The following is a 20,371-nucleotide window of genomic DNA, read 5'->3' on the forward strand; positions in this document are numbered from 1 at the left end:
AAGACTGTTCTAGATGAAAGCAGCTGACAATCATCCACGCTCGAACAACCACCTTCCAAACCAGCCAACATTCCTGTCCATGGAGTCTCATAAAAATACTGAGTTTACTACTTGTTCTTGAGAATACTACTCCTAAAAGATAGTAACCATAAACAGAAGGTTTCCAAGTACAAGGAATTAGAAAAAAGCCAAAACTTCCAAACCACATCATGTATATATTCAACACAGCAAATTGACCTTACCTGCAGCAGAAAGCAGGTCAAGTTACTAATTAGCATCAGCTAACTAGAATGTTCTTAAGGTAAATACATTGGTAAATAAAATCAACATGCCAAAATAATCAATAGTGACTATTGAGGCCATAAAACAGATGACATAATTAAACACCTGAGTTATACTCCTAAAAAAGAGTCTATCACATTACTGAGAGGTGTGCTCAGGTAGCTTGGGTATGGGAAGCAAAAGGAAGAACAGGACCTTCTGTTCCACTCAAGGTTAACATATATGACCAATTCACTATGTGGAAGAAAGCTGAAGCCAGAGTAAAGATTTTCTGTCCAGCTGAAACTATGCAGGGTAGAAATTACAAGAGTAGCTATAAATCTTTCATTCTCAACCAACACATACCAAGACATTTAGTAAAATTATGCTATTTAGTAATCTCCAACCTGATAAATCGCAACAGATTTCAGTATTACCAATTTCCCCTGTCTGAATATTTTTGCTTCTCACTTAAATAGAGGAAATAAAAAAAAGCTTACTAGCACTCTGTTCCTTCATTGTGAAGCAGTACTTTCAGATTTCAGACTATTTATAGAATTGAGAAAAAAAAAAAAAAAACCACCTGTTTAGAATTATCAAGATCATGTAACTTAAAACGAATACCATATTCTTATATGGATGTATTGGTAATTGCTTTCCTAATCTCACAGTTAGTTACTCAGAGTTCCTTTTTCTTTAATACATATAGTTTTACGGCAATATATATATATATATGTAAAAAATAGGGGTTTTAGTGTACCAAGTTCATGCATAAAATTACAAAGCTTAAATCAATTTCTCTTTCTCATAGAATTTCTTCAGAGAAACAAATAGAAAATACCTTTACCTATTTGACACAAACCTGCTTGATAAATTGCTGGGCAATACAGGCAATTATTAATTCCTATTATATATGAAAATGACTGCTGCTGCTGCTGTGAAAAAAGTAAATGGTAAGCGGTAAAGGGACATTTCTTTCATAATTTCTACTTGATGGCCTCTTTAAGATAGCAAACATCTTACTTGTTCTATTAAATCTATTAATGATGTGAATTACATGAGATATTTGTTGACATACTTCATGTTTCTACGCCTGAACGAAAGCATGGCTGATAGTACAGCTGTGAAGAAATAAATTTGTTGAGAATATGTTTATGGGTTTAATTAGAAAACCATAATTTATTCTCAAACTGTCAAGCTCATCTGCAGCCCCACAAGGTTCTTCAATGGCTATAAGTCTGCTCACAAAGTCAGAGAATGGAAGTACCTTCCAGTTTTGGGACAAAAAACAACCCAAAGAGTTAAAAATTTCATCTTCTAAAAGATCTTCACATCAGGAAGAAAAGCCTGAGATGGCCTGAATTCTTTGATCTCCAAAAAGTAACAACACAGAACACGTGTGAAGGTGAAAAAAAGATAACTGAGCATGCAAAATGTTGGTCACTTTGATGAAATCAAATTTCCAGATGTTCATGTGACAACCAGTGATTAAGAGCATACTTTCTTTAGGAATACATATGGCTAGAGCTGCTAAATCAGTTCTGGCCACAGGTTCAAAATCAGCAATTCACTTCCATCTTTTCCTGCTGCCATAATGCCAGCCCTCATGAGAATGAATTTACATGAAGAACAGTTTGGCTCTAGTGATGGACTTTGGTGCAGTGTTAACGGCTCTCACATGAAAAAGCTTCCGCTAGAGAATGAACGTTAACCACTTCATGATTTACAAGAGTAATATATGAAAATGGTTAATCATTATGGGTTCTAAAGTTCCAAGAGGTTTTCTTCTGGTGCAGACAAAAAAAAACCAAAAACATATAATGACATGATGTAAATAAATGGAATTTACTTCCATCTTCCAGTTATTTTGATAGAATCATGAGAGCTTGAGACAAAAAACATTAGTTTAAATAATAAACCAGAGAAACTCATAGAAGCTAAATCTAAGGCAAGATGAAGACTGACAGACACATAAAAGGAGATATTAATGAAGTCTATTGGTTTAATTTTCTTCAGAATTAACATAGAAATATATGATTCTTTTTAAGAACTAAATACATTTTATTTAGATAAAGATGTACAATCAGAAAAGTATGATTCTCTACCGTTCCTGAGAAACTAAAAAGGGACAATAGTAACAGTTATTTTAATTTCGTAACTTTGGTCTACAGCAATTAAATCAGCTTGTGTATTAGCAGTATAATGAATCAGTACATTGATTTTAACTAGCCTGCAAATCATTGGTTCTGAACTAATTCAGTTTCTATCTTCTACAGTTCTTCACTGCTGTGGTAGATGATCAAGCAGTTCAGAGTTTGGCATAGTCTTTCAGGATCATTTCCAGTTTCTGGCTCAGCATGATGTTCCCCTTCACTTTTAGTTTACCAGAAAAGAATGCCTGAAAAAACAAGCGGGGTTGGGGGGAAACATGTATTCAACTGTTTACTCAGAAACCAAAGAGCTGCCAGAACAAAAAAAAAGAAGCCAAATAATGGTTGTTTAGCAGTCAGGAAAAAGCCTTCAGTGCACAATGCTTAATGGTTATCAGTAATTTAAAAAAACTATTCAATTCTAATACCATTCCGAACCAGATTTTTTTATCTATAGTGCAGACAAGGCCAACTCTGTCACTTATTAAAAAATTAAATAAATACAAAGCAACTTCAGTGGCCTCTGTTCCCTTTCCATATATATAGCACAGCACATTTCTCCACCTGTAAGACAAATGCCTTCACAGAACCTGATGGCAAAACTTCAGCAGGGCACAAAAAATAAAGCTCCAAGCATCATCCACTCACACTACAAATACCCATATATCATTATAAGAAATGAAAAAATTGAATGAAAAGGCTATATAATGAAAATTAAAGACCTAATGAAAATGTAAGCTACACACTCAAATTTGTAACAAATATAAACTTGCACAATGTATTACACACATATGTCAAAGAAATGCAATGGCTTTATACATAGCACATTATATCAAACAGGATATAAGCAAGATTTTGTTTCATTTGCAAAGTCATAAATCAATCAGTATTTTTCACTTCAGTGCTGGTGTATTACATTTTTATTCTCCCTACTTCAAAGAGCTGTATACCCTGTTTCAATTTAGTTTGCATTTTTTTAAAACTAGTTTTGCTTTGCTATGGCTTTGCAGTTTGAAAACCCTTTGAAAGTTCCTTAAATGTTCTTTTGCATAGTTCCATTAGCTTGAAATACATTCAAATAAAGAATAGAGAGAGCCAGCACAAAAGAATTTGAATACATGCTTTGAGCTTCTTCAGATGGAAAACTTCACAGAAACTCAAAGGAAATACTAATGCCTAAACATAGATGGTGTTCCTGAATTGCAGTCACTGTTCTTTAGCATTCTGATAATTACACATCAACATCTTGTTTGTTTTATGCCTGCTGTATACGGAGAGTCACAAAGGGTTTTATCATGTGGTATGTAAGACTTATAGAAAACATTCACCGTGATCATTAGTCTCCAATTTACAATCAAAGTCTCCAACAACTTCTGCTTGGGATCAAAGAAAAGAAACTGTTTGATATACAATGAGCTTAATTAAAGTTTTCATTTGCTCAAGCTTTAATCTGTAAGCTGGCATTTTAAATTTGTGACAGTTTAATTTACTTTTACACAAGGCATTTTTATTAGCAAAATTAGTAGTTTTAAGCTGTTGATTACTTCAAGAAGCTAAAAGTGCAGACTCACATTATAGACCTTCCTTAAATCTTTATTTCCCTGAAAAACATCCTGGTTTAGGTAAATTTTGACCATCTACATGCATGCATTGTCTTGACATTTCTCTGTGCTGCACTACTAGCAATAAATCAGACCACTGCAACAAACATCAACTTCCTGCAACACGATAATCAAAACAGCCTGAATGATCAAACTGACAAACCTAAGCTTGCAAATTCTATAGTGTGAAGTACCAGGAAGCAACAAACAAACTCCTAAATTTGCACTGCCAGGCTTTATGTCACAGAATCACAGTATACTCTATGTTGGAAGGGACCCAGAAAGATAATCTAGTCCAACTCTAAAGTGAATGACCCATACAGGTATTGAACCCACAACCTTGGTGTTATCAGGGCCCTGCTTTAGCCCTTTGTCGTTATCTTTGTCTTAAGATAGTAAAGATGGCACAAATGCCCCCTCACGCTTTCTGACTAATTCAGTTTAAGATACTGATGTGCTTATACCTCATCTGACTCTGGTCTCCACTGTCAAAACATCCCAGGGTTTAGGATTTCAGAACGCAAACAGTCATGAACCACAACTTGATGTAAGGCAAATAATATGTCTACATACAAGACAATATGTCTGTGACACCTAGGTTTTACCTTTTGGGGGTTGATCTTTTGTTGTATCACATCCATGAAATCCTCATCCGAGAGAGTGAAGGTAGTATCAGCAGAATTTCTCGCAGGTCCTTGATACACTGCTCCAGAGCCATTCTTTAAGTCAATTGCTGAGAAGCAAGAGCAAAGACAGTTTAATTTCAAAATAAAGATAAAATTTTCAGGCTTAAGAACAGTACTTTCCTTACCTATTATTATAAAGCATCCAGTCTAAACTATCAGCTATCAGCTACGTAGAAAACAAATGAAGTATAATTCTTCTTCATCAATGAAAGAAAATAAAAAATTATTCCTGTACTGAATGTGAGGGTGTTTACAGCAAGGACTTAAAAATTCTTGCAGCTATGGTAAAATCTATTTTCGAATGACACTGAAGATGCACAAAGTATTAATTAGTTCACTTACTGCAAAAATGTTCAAGTTAGTAATAAAGCTCTGAAGTTCAAAACCAGCATCCTGTAGTCAGACAAGGCAAATGTAGTGGTGTTCAAACATACTGCCACATTTTCCCAGGTCTGTCCCCCAGGCAACACAATATAGCCTATTCTGCTTCAAGCAAGGAGTGTTTAAAGCCTTGCCAATTATCTGTCTTTCTCTCCTGGAAAGACAAAAATTCCTCCAAGTGTCTGTAGCTTCAGAGTGCTCTTTTCCCACACCAAATGACCTGCCAAAATAATCTACTACAAAGCTAACACTATCAGGTATTATGTCATTTGTTTAGAAGAGTATTTTGACAGGATGTGCTCTGCTGAGTAATTCTCAGATTTAGCGAATTCCCATCTTTCCTTTACACCTTTGCCTCTTGATCCATCACATCCCTATCCCACACATTATCCATTGTATATTCCCGTAACGACATGGCATCTCTAGTCACAGAATCATGGTTGACGGTTGCTCTTCACGGACAAATTTTAAGACCCTTGCCTAACCATGGAGCTTTATTTCTGCATAAGCTATCTAATGTGCAACTTTTTTGCAAATAATTCTTTGACAGGGTAAGGGGAACTGTAGAGACTGGGAGTAGTTTTAGTCTATTTAAATCTTTCATTTTCTGAAATCTGCTTTAAGTAATATTTATACAGTTACAACATAACTAGAAGGGAACTTAAGTATACAACATTGCTCAGTGAGAAGTGACATATTGGATTATTATTTTCCAGTTGATTTTACGGTAAATTATAAATCGTGGAACAGATTTAATGCATATCTGTGGTAGATAGGGACAGGCGAACGGAAGATCTCGGGATGTGACGGAAAGCTAGACCCTTCCCCCCTTCTTCCTGCTATAGTTTATCAATTACCCCTAAAGCATGCAGCCCCTCCTAAACTCAGTAGCTTTCCACTCCTTACTAACCCTAGCCAGACCCACCATCCCCTTCTGACGTAGTGAAGCCCCCTTGACTATTTAACCCCATGAGATAAGATAATAAACGCCATTTGACCATCCACCACATTGGTGTCTGTGCATGTCTGTGGCCCGAGTGACCTGGGGGAGGCCGGGTTGCCGTGCTGTGTCTCGAAACCAGGTCGCCCGCCTTCTCATCAGAAGGTGACATATGGTGCCGAAACCCTAAGGTAGCGGGAATCTCCTGGACGAGAGACAGCGGCCAGAACGGCCAAGCCGATTCTAGGTGGGGGAGACGTCCCCGGACCAGCGAGCCACATGGAGGCCATCGCGAAGGTCGTAAGTTCGATTTATAAGCAGTGGGGAATTAAGTGTAAGCTCAAGGATTTTTACCTCGCTATTGCGAGACTCCTCGAGCTGGGGACGATTGAACGTCCCGTGGATATATTACACCCGGAGGTGTGGGGGAAATGTATGGCCGCATTAGCCGAGGAAACAAAAACCTCAGGCAGCGGGAAAAGCCTCAAGGCTTGGGGAAAAGTCGAGCGGGCTCTGTGCGAGGCGTTAGAGGAACAAGAGACATGGAGCGCGGCGAGCGCATGTTTATTAGCTACACCCAAACTGGGGGTAGGAGCGGCAACGCAAACCGCCCCCGAAAGCGAGGTACCCGGGAGCGGGGACCCGGGGGGATCGGGCGCGTCCCCCCCTCCCCGAGCCCGAGCCCAACCCCCCCCGCGGGGCTTCCCGAAAAACTCGCGGACCCCCCGTATGTCCTTTCACCGCGAATCGGCGACTCGGCGCCGGGGGCGCGACAGCGCGCGCAGTCCGTTTGGGAGGGACTGGCTAGGGAAGCCAGAGACGCTGAGGGACGAGGAGGGCCGCCGCCGCTGCCGCCGCCATACCCCGCCGAACATGGCGCCAGCGACCCAGAGGATGGGCGGGGCGCGCATGCTCCCTGCGGGGAGACCCTGAATACCCGGATTCTCGCTAGTGCGCAGCCGCGAGGAAAGGAGGAGGAGGGGGGTGGCAGAGAGCGCGTGCCCGATCAGGAGCCGTGCTCAATGCTGCTACCATTTAAGGGAGAGACCTCCCCCTGCGGGCGGCAGGGCAAGCCCAGGGGGCGAGAACGGCACCACCCCCGAAGGGAGGGGGAGGGACGGGGCCGGAGCTGCACGAAAAGGCACCGGGACCCGGAAACGCGCTGGCACTCGACTTCCGGCTCTGAGTCGAGCACCACCAGTTCCAACAGCTCGGGAGAGCTGACGGACGCTGATGGGGACTCAGAAACGGAAAAAGCGGAGCTGACGCGGTTCGAAACAAAACCGAATAAAGCCTTAAGCCACATCGAAAGGCAATCACAATGCGAACCAGCCCAGTTTACCGACTGGGCTAGAATAAAGATAGCTTGTGCAAAATGGGCTCCTTCCGGGGCAGTAAAAGCCTTCCCGGTGAGGATCACCGGACCTGAGGGAAACCAACAACGGGTATATAATCCGGTAAACCCCAAAGACGTACAGGCAATTGTCAAAGCAATCTCGGAGAAAGGGATCAACTCGGCTATGGTCTCCACCCTCGTGGACAGCCTCTTTGGTAATGACGACTTGCTCCCCTTTGATATCAAACAAATAAGTCGCATGATACTCGGCGGTGCGGGAATGATTGTGTTCAAACAGGAATGGGAAGACAATTGTACGAGGGCTCTAACCCAGGCTTCTGGGGTGGGGCAGCCACTGCATGGGTCAAGCCTATCCAGGCTGCTGGGAAAACATGACGAGATGGTTACACCTCAGCAACAAGCCGCATTGATGCGGGCTGAGGAGGTCAGGGCTACCACTCGAGCTGCTAGGGAGGCTATTCGGGCTGCCTCTCTGGTTGTGGCCAAGCCATCACCGTGGTCCACCATAAGACAGGCAGAGAGCGAAAGCTTCACGCAGTTCGTAGACCGCCTGCAGGCAGCAGTAGACTCCTCTACCCTGCCTGCAGAGGCAAAGGGTCCCGTGGTGGCAGACTGCTTGCGCCAGCAATGTAACTCCGTCACCAAAGACATCCTGCGCTCCCTGCCAGCCGGAGCCAGCCTAGCCGATATGATCAGGCACGTCGTAAGAGAAGAACACCTAACACCCATCCAGACAGCTGTTCGCACCCTAACCAGCGCCATGGCGTGCTTTAAGTGCGGTCAGGCAGGCCACATTGCAGTGAGCTGTCCCCAGCTGGCACAGCAGTCCGTGGCGGTGCCCCCATCTCAGGCACGCCCGAGAGGGCCCTGCTGGAGCTGTGGGAAAAAGGGGCATTTCGCTAAGGACTGCAGGTCCCGGCCTCAGGGAAACGGGAAAGGGAGGGGGCGCACTGGCCGCACTCAGCCTCCTCCCGCTGCAAATGCGAAGCGGCTCATTTATGTCAACCCCCAGTGGGGAGGGGGGCCCTCATACCCCATGCCCCCACAGGAGGCAGCCAGCCTCGCACCCCCACCAGCGGCGCAATCGCAGAGTTTTGCAGCGCCGCCAGTGGCACCTTCGTGTCCACCGCTGCCACAAGCCACGCTTGTGTCACAGGGCCAGCAGGGGACGCCCCAGAGCGGGACCCCTGGGTGGCCTTGGCCATGAAAATAGGGAAGGAACCCCTGAAGATGTGGGGAACATGCCGCCTTTACAGCAGTCAGGATCCCCACATCATAGGGCTCCAGTTCTGGGCGGACACGGGATCCGACTGCACAGTTTTCCCCCAAGCGCTTTGGCCTCAGCATTGGCAGTGCAAAGAGGTCCCCCCAGTGAACGGAGTGGGAGGGCCATCCCGGGCGTGGAAAAGCACCCAGTTGGTGGCTATAACGCTCCACACGAAAAAGGGACCAGAACGGACAGTGGCAATCTACCCCTACATTCTACAAAGCTCTCCACCCTTGACAGGAAGGGATGTCCTCGCTATGTTAGGAGCCAGAATTACAAATTTATCCTGAGGGCCACTGCCGTACACCCACCACTGCCAATCAGACTGACCTGGAAATCGTCAGACCCCATATGGGTCGAGCAGTGGCCCCTGTCAAAGCCTCGAATGGCAGCCTTGCTGGAACTGGTCAGCCGCGAGCTGCAGAAGGGTCACATAGAACCCTCCACCAGCCCATGGAACACCCCCGTATTTGTAATCCCCAAAAGGTCCGGAGAGGGTCATCGCCTCATCCACGACCTGAGGGAGGTGAACAGGGCAATCCAACCCATGGGTCCAGTTCAGACACTGCTGCCCACGAACTCAGCCATCCCCAAAGGGCAGCCATGCGCAGTGCTGGACATCAAGGACTGCTTCTTTTCAATACCCCTGCACGCTGAGGACAAGGAACGGTTCGCCTTTTCCATCGTGTTTCCGAACGGCGAGCGACCTAACCTCCGCTTCCAATGGAAGGCGCTGCCGCAAGGTCTCGTGGACAGCCCGACCATATGCCAGATCACCGTGGACAGAGCACTGGCGCCAGTCCGACAGTCCTACCCCGCTGCGACCATCATTCAATACATGGACGACATCCTCGTCGCTGCACCATCGATGAGCCAGGTGGATCACCTGGTGGCCGCGATCACGGAAACTCTCCAGGCCAATGGCTTTGAGATCGCGAACACGAAGATCAAGAGAGGACCCTGCGTGACCTTCCTGGGAGTGGGGATCACGGACTCCTATGTGACGCCTCCCAAGGTGAAGGTCCGCCGAGACATCAAGATGCTCCATGACATGCAGCGCCTTGTGGGTTCTCTGCAGTGGCTCCGCAACGTCATCCTGGTTCCACCCGAGGTCATGGAACCCCTATATGACCTCCTGAAAGGAAAGCACCGCTGGGACCCCAGGGAGCTGACACCGCAAGCAACGAGCTCCCTCGACTTCATCAAGCACCAGATGTCTACTGGCACGCTTGCCAGGTGGGACCCAGATGCGCCACTCGATCTGTACGTCCACTTCACACAAAAGGGAGGAGTGGGAGCACTAGCCCAAGGACCTTCCGAAAAGTCCCGGCCGATCCAATGGGTGGTCCTCGGAAGACCAACCTGAGCGTTCTCCCCGGGAGTTGAATGCATCGCCAACCTCATCATGAAAGGCAGGAGACTCGCTCTGAGACACCTGGGAACCGAGCCGACAAGAATCCACCTCCCCTTTCGCAAGCGGCCAACCACGGAGTCGACCGCGGTATCGGAGCACCTGGCCCTTGCTCTCACCGGCTTCGGAGGAGAAATCTCCTACGCCACCAGGCCACCTTGGACTCAGCTGCTGACCATCGTCGATATAGACATGCCGCCAAAGGTCATGGACCAACCGCAGCCGGGACCGACGGTCTTCACGGACGCTTCCTCCACGACCTCTACTGCAGCAGCAGTGTGGCAGGAAGGAGAGCAATGGCATTGCGTCAAAACAAGTGACCCCACACTGTCAGTGCAACAACTGGCAGCAGCAGCAGTGGTCTTGGCGTGCGGACTCTTCCAAGACGAACACCTCAACGTTACACCGTAACGGACTCTATATTCATAGCAAAGCTTTGCCTGGCCATGTCAGGACCAGGCGTGTCAACGTCAGCAGCGGCCTCAACGCTGGAGGAGGCGCTCTCCTTGCGACGGGGCACCGTGTCTGTCATCCATGTCAACAGCCACAACCCAGTCAAGGGCTTCTTCCAGACCGGCAACGACAAGGCAGACGCCGCAGCAAAGGGAGTGTGGACGCTGCAGGAAGCTCGGCAGCTGCACGAGTCGCTCCACATCGGAGCCAAAGCACTGGCGAGAAGATGTGGGATCTCGACCGTGGACGCAAAACATGTAGTGGCCACTTGCCCTCACTGCCAGAAGTCGCCCCTGTGGACCAGTGGGGTCAACCCAAGAGGTCTCAAGGCCTCGGAAATCTGGCAGTCGGACTTCACCTTATGCCAACTGCTAAAGCCCCGAGCATGGCTTGCAGTGACAGTGGACACTTACAGCGGAGCGATCGTAGCCACACAGCACCCCAAAGCTAACTCTAAGGCCACAATGCAGCACTGGCTGACAGCTCTGGCATGGCTTGGTATCCCCAAGCAAATCAAAACTGACAACGGTTCCAGTTTCATTTCCAAACCAGTGCAAGAATTCGCCTCGAAATGGGGCATCACCTTAGTACAAGGTATCCCGTATAACAGTACCGGGCAAGCCATAGTTGAGCGAGCAAACCGGACCCTGAAAGCTAAGCTAGAAGTATTGGCAAAGGCAGAGGGCTTTACCAATTCCGTTCCCCCAGGAGACCAAGCGCGTATACTGGCAACAGCTTTGCTAGCACTGAATCAGTTCCCTAGAGGAGATGAGGCAGACAGTCCTGTTCGAAAGCACTGGGCCACTCGAGCCCTAGAGGAGGGCCCACAGGTTGTAATCAAAAACGAACTGGGTGAATGGGAACGGGGCTGGAGACTGGTACTCACGGGACGGGGGTATGCGGCGGTTAAATAAGAGGGCAAGATCAAGTGGTGCCCACTTAAGTCAATCAAGCCAGACCTTCAGAATGAGACTAACGAGAATTGCGAGTTTCTCTTTACAGGACATGCTCGTGGGTCGTCCCCGTAACGCGTACATCCCGGTTCCAGAGAAAAGCGACGAACCACCAAAACGCTGGACAGCACCCAAGAGTTCTACACCGGTGAGACCCAGACAGCAACGGTGGCATTGTGTGATCTTGCTATTAGGGCTCATCGCTGAGGGGCGAGCCAACCCAGACTATCACCCCCATCAGCCATTCAGGTGGGTCATGCAGCATCTTTCAAGTGACAAGGTGTTCAAAGAAATCACCACGGCAGGCACCCCATCCTTCGTGTTCCATATCGCCGACCTGTTTCCAGGACGACCAAAACTACGACCCCATCACCCGCACATCATGTACATGTACCTGTCCTACTGGTGTCCAGCCTCCAACCCTGGGAAAAAGTACTGTAACTACCCGGGGTGGGGATATTGCGGGCACTGGGGCTGTGAAACCATTGTCACAGATGCCAGACCATTGGAAGAAGGGTGGGAACCACAAGAGCCCGATAGATTCTTGCAGTTCACCTGGGCACCTACCGGCTGTAAAAAGCCCGCCCTCAAGGGAGGGGTCTATGACAACTATCATACACAACCCAAATATCGGAAGTGCACAGACTATAACATGACGGTCCTGCAGCCAGAACACCCTAGTTGGGCCACAGGCAGAACATGGACGGTAGTCCTCAAGGCGCCAAAAGAGTGGGTGAACGTGCGGATTATCAGGCTCCAACCACCGGCACCCCGACCGGTAGGACCCAATATGGTTATTAAGGACGTGCTAAAAGGGGGAAACATTACCCATCCCAAACCACTACCCACAAAGGCCACCGATATCCCGACCGGCCATGCAGATGCCTTCCAAATAGGCCGCTTAGCCGAGTCGGACTCAGACCCAATCTTCCGCATGCTAGAGGCTACCTTTCTATCCTTGAACGAATCCAACCCAAACCTAACCAATTCCTGCTGGCTTTGTTACGATGTTAAATCTCCTTTCTACGAAGGAGTCGCTCTAGACACCCCCTTCAGTTACTCCACAGCCAAAGCCCCTCACCAGTGCAGATGGGACACCCCCCGTAGGGGAATCACCCTGAGTCAAGTCACAGGCCGGGGCAAATGCTTTGGCAATGCAGCCTTGGCGAAGCAGAAAGGCAACCTCTGCACCGAAGTCATCAAGCCCAACAGAAAGATCAACAAGTGGGCGGTCCCATCCGCATCTGGGATGTGGGTTTGTCAGAAATCTGGGGTAAGTCCTTGCCAAATTCAATGACGCTACCGATTTCTGTGTCCAAGTTCTAATTGTTCCTAGGGTCCTATACCACTCAGACGAGGAGGTGTACCACATCTTCGAGGAGCCCGGCCGACTCCACAAAAGAGAAATAATAACGGGAGTGACTATCGCAATGCTGCTCGGCCTGGGAGCAGCTGGCACAGCCACAGGTGTCTCGGCCCTCGTGACCCGACACCAAGGGCTTGCTCAGCTGCAAATGACCATCGATGAGGACCTGCAGAGGATCGAGAAATCCATCTCCTTTCTAGAGAAATCCGTTTCCTCACTTTCGGAAGTGGTCTTACAGAACAGGCAGGGACTGGACCTCTTGTTCATGCAGCAAGGAGGTCTGTGTGCCGCCTTGAAGGAGGAATGCTGCTTCTACGCGGACCACACAGGAGTCGTTAAAGACTCCATGGCAGAACTCCGAGATAGACTGGCTCAAAGAAAGAAAGACAGGGAAAGCCAACAGAGCTGGTTCGAGTCCTGGTTCAATCAATCACCATGGCTCACCACTCTAATTTCCACCCTAGTAGGTCCGCTAGCGATACTGCTTTTAACCTTCACATTCGGACCTTGCCTGCTAAACAGGCTGGTCTCATTTGTTCAAGCTCGCCTGGAACAGGCCAACATCCTGTTCATAGGCCGGCAACAAATGCTGTGAACCAAAAACCGAGGACACTGCCAGTCGCAGAGGTTCTCTAAACTTCCCTTGCGAAGATTACTCAGGTTTACCAAAAACCCTTTTCCCCTATCACATTACAACTTTATACCTCACCTTAGTGCCTATGTTTATAACTACCTCATTCATTAGTAAAAAAGGGGGGGGAGATGTGGTAGATAGGGACAGGCGAACGGAAGATCTCGGGATGTGACGGAAAGCTAGACCCTTCCCCCCTTCTTCCTGCTATAGTTAATCAATTACCCCTAAAGCATGCAGCCCCTCCTAAACTCAGTAGCTTTCCACTCCTTACTAACCCTAGCCAGACCCACCATCCCCTTCTGACGTAGTGAAGCCCCCTTGACTATTTAACCCCATGAGATAAGATAATAAACGCCATTTGACCATCCACCACATTGGTGTCTGTGCACGTCTGTGGCCCGAGTGACCTGGGGGAGGCCAGGTTGCCGTGCTGTGTCTCGAAACCAGGTCGCCCGCCTTCTCATCAGAAGGCGACACATATCACTAACTTCAAGCAATATGGGAAGAAATTAAAAAAGGTTACTGAGCACCAGATGAATTATCTGCACATTTGTGTTTGTGGATAGAGGTTGTGCAACAACATCCTTGTGACCCGAAACAGCTACTATATGGTCTAACATACCTGAGCCTTTAACATTACTCCTGTAGCTTATGCAGGCACAGACAATTCTTACAAAAACAAAAATAAAAAAAATCACCTTATGAATCATGAAATGCAAGCCACACACACCAACCAAAGTCTGAGAGTGGATACCAGCTTTCAGATTAAGTTAACCAGGCCTAACTGTCCATGTGCTTTTAAAATGCACCTCTACCCAAATGCTGCTTATGTTAGGCACCATACCAGTGTAGCCAAACTGCTCCCTTTGAGATAAATAGCAAGGTCAGCAAGCACAACAGATTAATTCACAAAACACAGACACAGTGTCTAGGATCCCTGCAGTTCCTAACTGTTTTGAATTACTTCTGGACCTTAGGAATCCCTTTTTGTATTTCATTCTGCTGGCAGTAATCTTTTTCCCTGTCCCTACCATTCCTACACCGCTCCAGAAGGGACCCAGATACCATCTGGGTATCTGACATACCGTCTCCCAAGACACAACTTCTCCTTCTTCACTAAGTACTGGCTGAAAAGAAATCTTTATATACTTTACTGATAATACTGATCCATCAGTCTCACCAGTGCCAGGTTCAGATGACAAAAAACAAATAGGTGTAATGACTCAGAAAAGTTCTCACAAACCCTAAGTTTTATTTTGAATACAGTACATAATTAACAATTGTTACATTGTTGTACATTAAGATATTACTTAACATTATTACATTCCTTGTCCTCCTTTTCCATTTCCTAACCAAATCCCAAGACCATCTTTTACCATCAATATCTACAATTAATACTAACCTCTCAAAGCACAACCATTCCTTTAACATTGCATAATCACAGCACCCATAATCAAGGTAAATCTTTCATGTTTACAGAATCACAGAATGATTAAGGTTGGGAAAGAGTCACTACCTTAACAACTAGAACCACTACCTTAACAACTAAATGCCACATACAGCAGTTTCTTGAACACTTTCAGGGATGGTGACTCTACCCTCTCTGTGAAGAAATTTCTCCTGATGTTCAACATGAACCTCCTGTGCTGCAGCTTCAGAATATTTCTTCTTGTCCTGTCATTGGTTTCCTAGAAGCAGCAGGAGAAGCCACTCCCCACCTGGCTACAGCCTCCTTTCCAGCAGTTACACAGAGCAGCAAGGTCTCCCCTGAGCCTCCTTTTCTCCAGGCTAAGCACCCCCAGCTCCCTCAGCTGCTTCTCACAGGACTTGTGCTCCAGACCCTTCCCCAGCTCCACTGTCCTTCTCTCGCTTCACTACCTCAAAGTCTCTCTGGCTGTGAGGGGTCCAGAACTAGACACAGCACTTGAGATGTGACCTCACCAGTGCCAAGTACAGGGGGACAGTCACTGCCCTGGTCCTGCTGGACACACTATTGCTGATACAGGTCAGGATGCCACTGGCCTTCTGGGCCACCTGCACATACACTGGCTCATGTTCAGCCAGTTGTCATCTAAAACCTTCAGATACTTTTCCACTGGGCAGCTTGCAGCTTTCCAGCCACTCTGCCCAGCCTGTGGCACTGCCTGGGGTTGTTGCGACCCAGTGACAGCACTTGGCACTTGACCTTGCTGAACCTCATCCAATAGGCCTTGGCCCATTGATCCAGCCTGCACAGATCTCTTTGCAGAGCTTTCTTACCTTCCAGCAGATCAACACTTGCACCCAAACTGGTGTCATCTGTGAACAGATTGAGGGAACACTCAATCCCCTCATCCAGACCAATATGATATCAAAGATATTAAACAAGATTGGCCCCAATACTGAGCCTTGGGGAGCATCACTTGTGACTGGCTCCACCATTCCCCAGGCCCAGCCATCCCAGCCAGTTTTTTACCCAGCAAAGATTATGACTGTCCAAGCTGTGGACCGCAAACTTTCCCAAGAGAATCCTGTGGGAGATATTGCCAAAAGCTTTGCTGAGGTGAGTCACCTGGTCATAAAAGGAGACCAGGTTGGTCAGGCAGGACCTGCCTTTTCTACACCCGTGCTGGCTTTGATCCTGGCCCCTTGGTTCCCAGATGTGCTGAGTGATAGTAATCACAATGGTATGCTCCATAACCTTGCTGGATACCAAGCTCAAGTTGGTCACATCAAATCCTTAATCCCACCTCAAGTTAATCCTTACTAGTTACTAGAAATTTTAAGTCAAAACAAAAAAAAACCAAAAAACCAAAAAAAAAAAAAAGCAAAAAAAAACCCAAAAAAACCAAACCAAAACAAAAAAAAACAAAAAACAAAAAAAAAAAACAAAAAAAAAAAAAAAAAAAAAAAACAAAAAAAAAAAAAAAAAAAAAGCACTGATCTAGTGACATCTAGTGACACATTCTTTTCCCAAAAATGTCAAATATCAAAAAGGTTATTTCCATTTCCTCTAAAGTAATTTTAAATAACATTAAGATTTTTGATAAGGATGAAAAAAAACCATAAACAGCCACAAAAGCAAAGCACTCTTGTTACAGAAAAACTGTCTTTTCTAGAAAAACATGAAGAACATTCTATTGTTACTTGATCCATCCCTTTTCATAGGCTTCATCATAAATGAGTTGATGCAAGTAGTTAAAAAAAAAAAAAAAAAAGTGCCACTGTGGAGAAAGAGTGACCCAAAATATACCACATATTAGTATTTAGAGAAGAAAAGTAACTCCCCACCTTATAAAGAATGAAAAAAATACCATAAAAACTTGCTCATTCAGTTTTTTTGCAGGACAGAAAAACAAACAGAAGGATTAGAAATATACACAATCCACTTTCTTCCCTCCTAATCTACACTTAGGATAGAATACTGAAAAGACAATTGAGACTAAACTAGAGCACTAGCTCATGGACAAATAAACCAGCAAGAAAGAAATAAGCTGAATGCCAGAACAGGTTTCAAGAATTGGAGCAGAAAAATCCTAGCTTTCCAATGACCAGAAAGAATGCCCTCTTGTTTGCCCTCTAGAATATATTCTAATATGCATCTGGCAGAAAAGTAGAATCAAGAAGTTCAAGTGAATGAAATGTTAGTTTTCCTTCAAATTTTTACTTTTATTTTGATACGTAGGTGTTGTATTACAATAATTAAAAATCTATTCATTATTATCATCGAAAAGATGCTGTTGTCAGAGATAAAATAAAAACAGGAGAAAATTCAGATACATAAGTTAGAACACTAGATAAAATACTAGATATTGACATTTTATAGCAGGTTGCCAAAAACGTAAAAACATAATATTTGGGGTAGGGATTTTATTTTGACTTTGAAGAGTGCCTTACCCTTTCTAGGAGAAAAATATTAACGGTTAGACTTTTTTTTTGTTTGGTTTGGGTTTTATTCTGCTTTACAGTGGGTAAGTAAGGGCAATACAAGACTCAACCACTAATCAAATAAAAACAAGTATTACCCACTCTTCATTGCCTGAAGTTATATTGCATCATAAATTATTGAGCAATGCCACTGTAATTTTTCAGCTGTTCACAACCAGCTACGTGTAACAGTTTCTTCCCACTACTCATATCAAAGTTTTATTCTTCTGAGAACTGGAAAGGAACAGAAACATCTCCTGCCTTCAGCACTAACTTCAGAAACATGAAGAAAAGCAACAGATGGCCTAAAAGAAGATAGATAATTAATTAATTAATTAACATCAAGTCACAGCTTAAAACAAAAAACTCAGCCAAAATAATATTTTTCCTCAAATACAAGTTGTTTCAGTGATAACTTGTCAAGAATTTTGACCATACAGTGAAATAATATGTAATATTTAGCTACATGAACCAAGCTGCAAATTAATTTTAATGTCATATTTTCCTTTTTTGCTTTCTTGTAGCTATATACATCATGGGATTCATCCTCCAATGTAGCAGTCAGAGGCCCTGCAAGGCCTCCATGCGGTCACTAGCCTAAGATAAGAAATGCAGAGTGATGATGAGTGGAACAGAGCTGCCCCTCTTCCAAACATCAGACCCCTGTTATCTCTCTGTAAGGCTATAGGTTGTATGCTCCTCGACCTCAGCCATAGGACAAATCCTGATCCCTCGACAGCCTATACAAACCCATACCATTGCCCAGTTCAGCGGAAGAGCTGTCACTGGAACCCTTTGCAGAAGCTGCCAATAAAGACATCTCCGCAGAACTCCATACAGCCTTCACCTCTCTCCATCCCTGCATCTGCCGAGGCACTTTGTGAGCACAGAGCTGAAATCACTGAGAGCTGAACTCACTCCACAATTGCTAGCTAAAGATGCCTGTGGCTAGGAGCTAGCCAGGGGGCCCAGACAGGCTGCGCCTCATCAGCACAGTGCTATCCGGGACACCTACGCGGCTGCTGCCCCGGAGGCCAGATGGACCCCTGGGACCCCAAAGCCGTAATACTCCAAAAAATGGCAATTTTACTTAGAAAAGACAGAAAGATAATTCAGAATGGATATAATCTAGCAGCATAACATTCACAAAAATGGTTGAAAATTCCTGTACACAGAAAATCAACTAATGACCACCAGGCCTAATTTAAATGTACAGTAAAAAAGTGCAATTCTACTAACTGAGGTGAGTAACATTAAAATCTGAAGCACCTTTGACAACCAGTCAAAATAGTGACACAGAAATAAATTCAAGCTATAGCAAAGGTAACATCATACTGTCACCTTCTGTTTTTAAAGTAAAAAATCGATTTGTCAAAAGCTAAAATTTCTAATTGTTTAGAGAAGCTTACCTTACATTAATAACTCAAAAAGTCAAGCATTCAAATAAGCAAATGGCATTGTCCATATTATATATTCTGAACTGATTGTCATTGCTCATCCGCATTACAAAAGTCTTGCTGATGACCATACAGAGATCTTGTAAAAAATCACATGAAGTCAGAAATCTTTTGGATTATTGAGAATATCCTAACTGCAAGAAAGCTGTCTTCCTTTGAATGTAAGTTCACAAGCTACCATCTTTTTTGGCACTTGCTGGTAAATGACTTATACCAGCATCTGGTAGAAGAGACACTTGAATACTGAAGAATAATATAACATATGGAAACACGCAAAAATAATTAAGTTGGCAACTGCTTATAAATCTCAAGTATTTGCCTCTGGAAGGTCTTTTGCTTTACGTTTGTTTGGGTATATGCTTTTTAATGGCAGGAAACTGTTTTCAAATATTCCCCAAATAAAAATTTCATCATGCAGATACATATATAGGTTGCCATTAAAAATGTGCCATTGGAGTTAAATAGACATCAACAATATAGGCTCTTGATCCATGTAGGGACAAACAGTGAAGGCTGACACTACAGTTGTCATAACTCCTAAAATTCTGCTAGTGAGTTTTCGTAACTATTTGCATAATGACAATATGAAATTTTAATGTTTAGATGATTTGTAACAGTTTAACTATTTTAGTACTAACCAACTCCTGTTTTCTTCATTCAAAAAGTACTTGAAATGTACTTGAAATGTAAAGGCAAACAAAAATATTCAGAAAACACAAACAAATACAGAAATAGGATGAAACAAAAGTTCTTTCAAAAAAAGTTATATAAGAAGGAAGTACTAGCATACCAATACTCCCAAAATGAAAAGTAAGCAACATTTTCTACAGACACCCTGCTGGGTCACCTAGATATTTACATTCAGCCTTACGTATTTACTACACCACAGAGACTACTGTAATTCATAAGAAATTGACCACACTGTAAAAATTTTCACAGTAACTTTTCCAAGCTTCTGGAAAAGTTTCATTTCAGCTCTTAATAGCAGTCAGCAGCAGGAAGTTTAATATATTAGATTAGCTCCACCAGCCTCCATCCCACTGGGATCTTCAAGTCTTTTTCCAAATTCATGTAATAGTACAGAAAATTTTCACTGCAACAGAAGCAGAGGGAATAAGACAAACAATAGCTATGTCTATTTAATACCTTAAAGCTAGAGACATATGAGTAGAAGAAAGCAGTACCTTCTTCCTCCTGCTTCAGTAGGAGAAGCAGGAGAGGACAAAAGGCTGACTATTGATTTGTTTGAAGCAGGAGCACTCTCTTGATCTGAATACAATAGCAAAAACATTCACCTGTTTCCCCTCTAATAAAATGTGATCTCATGAAGCAAGTAAGAGCACTGCTCAGGCCTAAATCTCTAAGTGTGCTTGTTCTGCATTCAGCAATTTGCAGTTTCAGACTTCCTGAGTGAGAAATTTTATTCATATCTTGAAACACCCCTCAGCAGATTTCTCCTCCATTGCCTTGTCCCTCTATTTTCTGGACAAACATAATATTTAACTTAGGTGATCAATAAAGCAATTCCAAAGCTAAAGCCAATGATCA

The 20,371-nt window shown here is 44.6% G+C and overlaps 1 protein-coding gene across 1 annotated transcript in view; it reads right to left on the reverse strand.

Annotated features, from left to right (window-relative positions):
* Positions 1–2,243: 2,243 nt before the first annotated feature.
* The window catches only part of HSD17B4 (hydroxysteroid 17-beta dehydrogenase 4), a 69,898-nt gene continuing 51,770 nt past the window's right edge, over positions 2,244–20,371 (reverse strand). The window contains exons 23-24 of the mRNA XM_053968921.1: positions 4,618–4,745; positions 2,244–2,659 (exon numbers count right to left, since the gene is read on the reverse strand). Coding sequence (XP_053824896.1) covers positions 2,570–2,659; positions 4,618–4,745 — 218 coding nt within the window. The 3' untranslated portion in view covers positions 2,244–2,569. The remainder of the gene's footprint in view (positions 2,660–4,617; positions 4,746–20,371) is intronic.

Source organism: Vidua chalybeata, chromosome Z (genome assembly GCF_026979565.1).
Source record: "Vidua chalybeata isolate OUT-0048 chromosome Z, bVidCha1 merged haplotype, whole genome shotgun sequence".
Taxonomy (NCBI): Eukaryota; Metazoa; Chordata; class Aves; order Passeriformes; family Viduidae; genus Vidua; species Vidua chalybeata.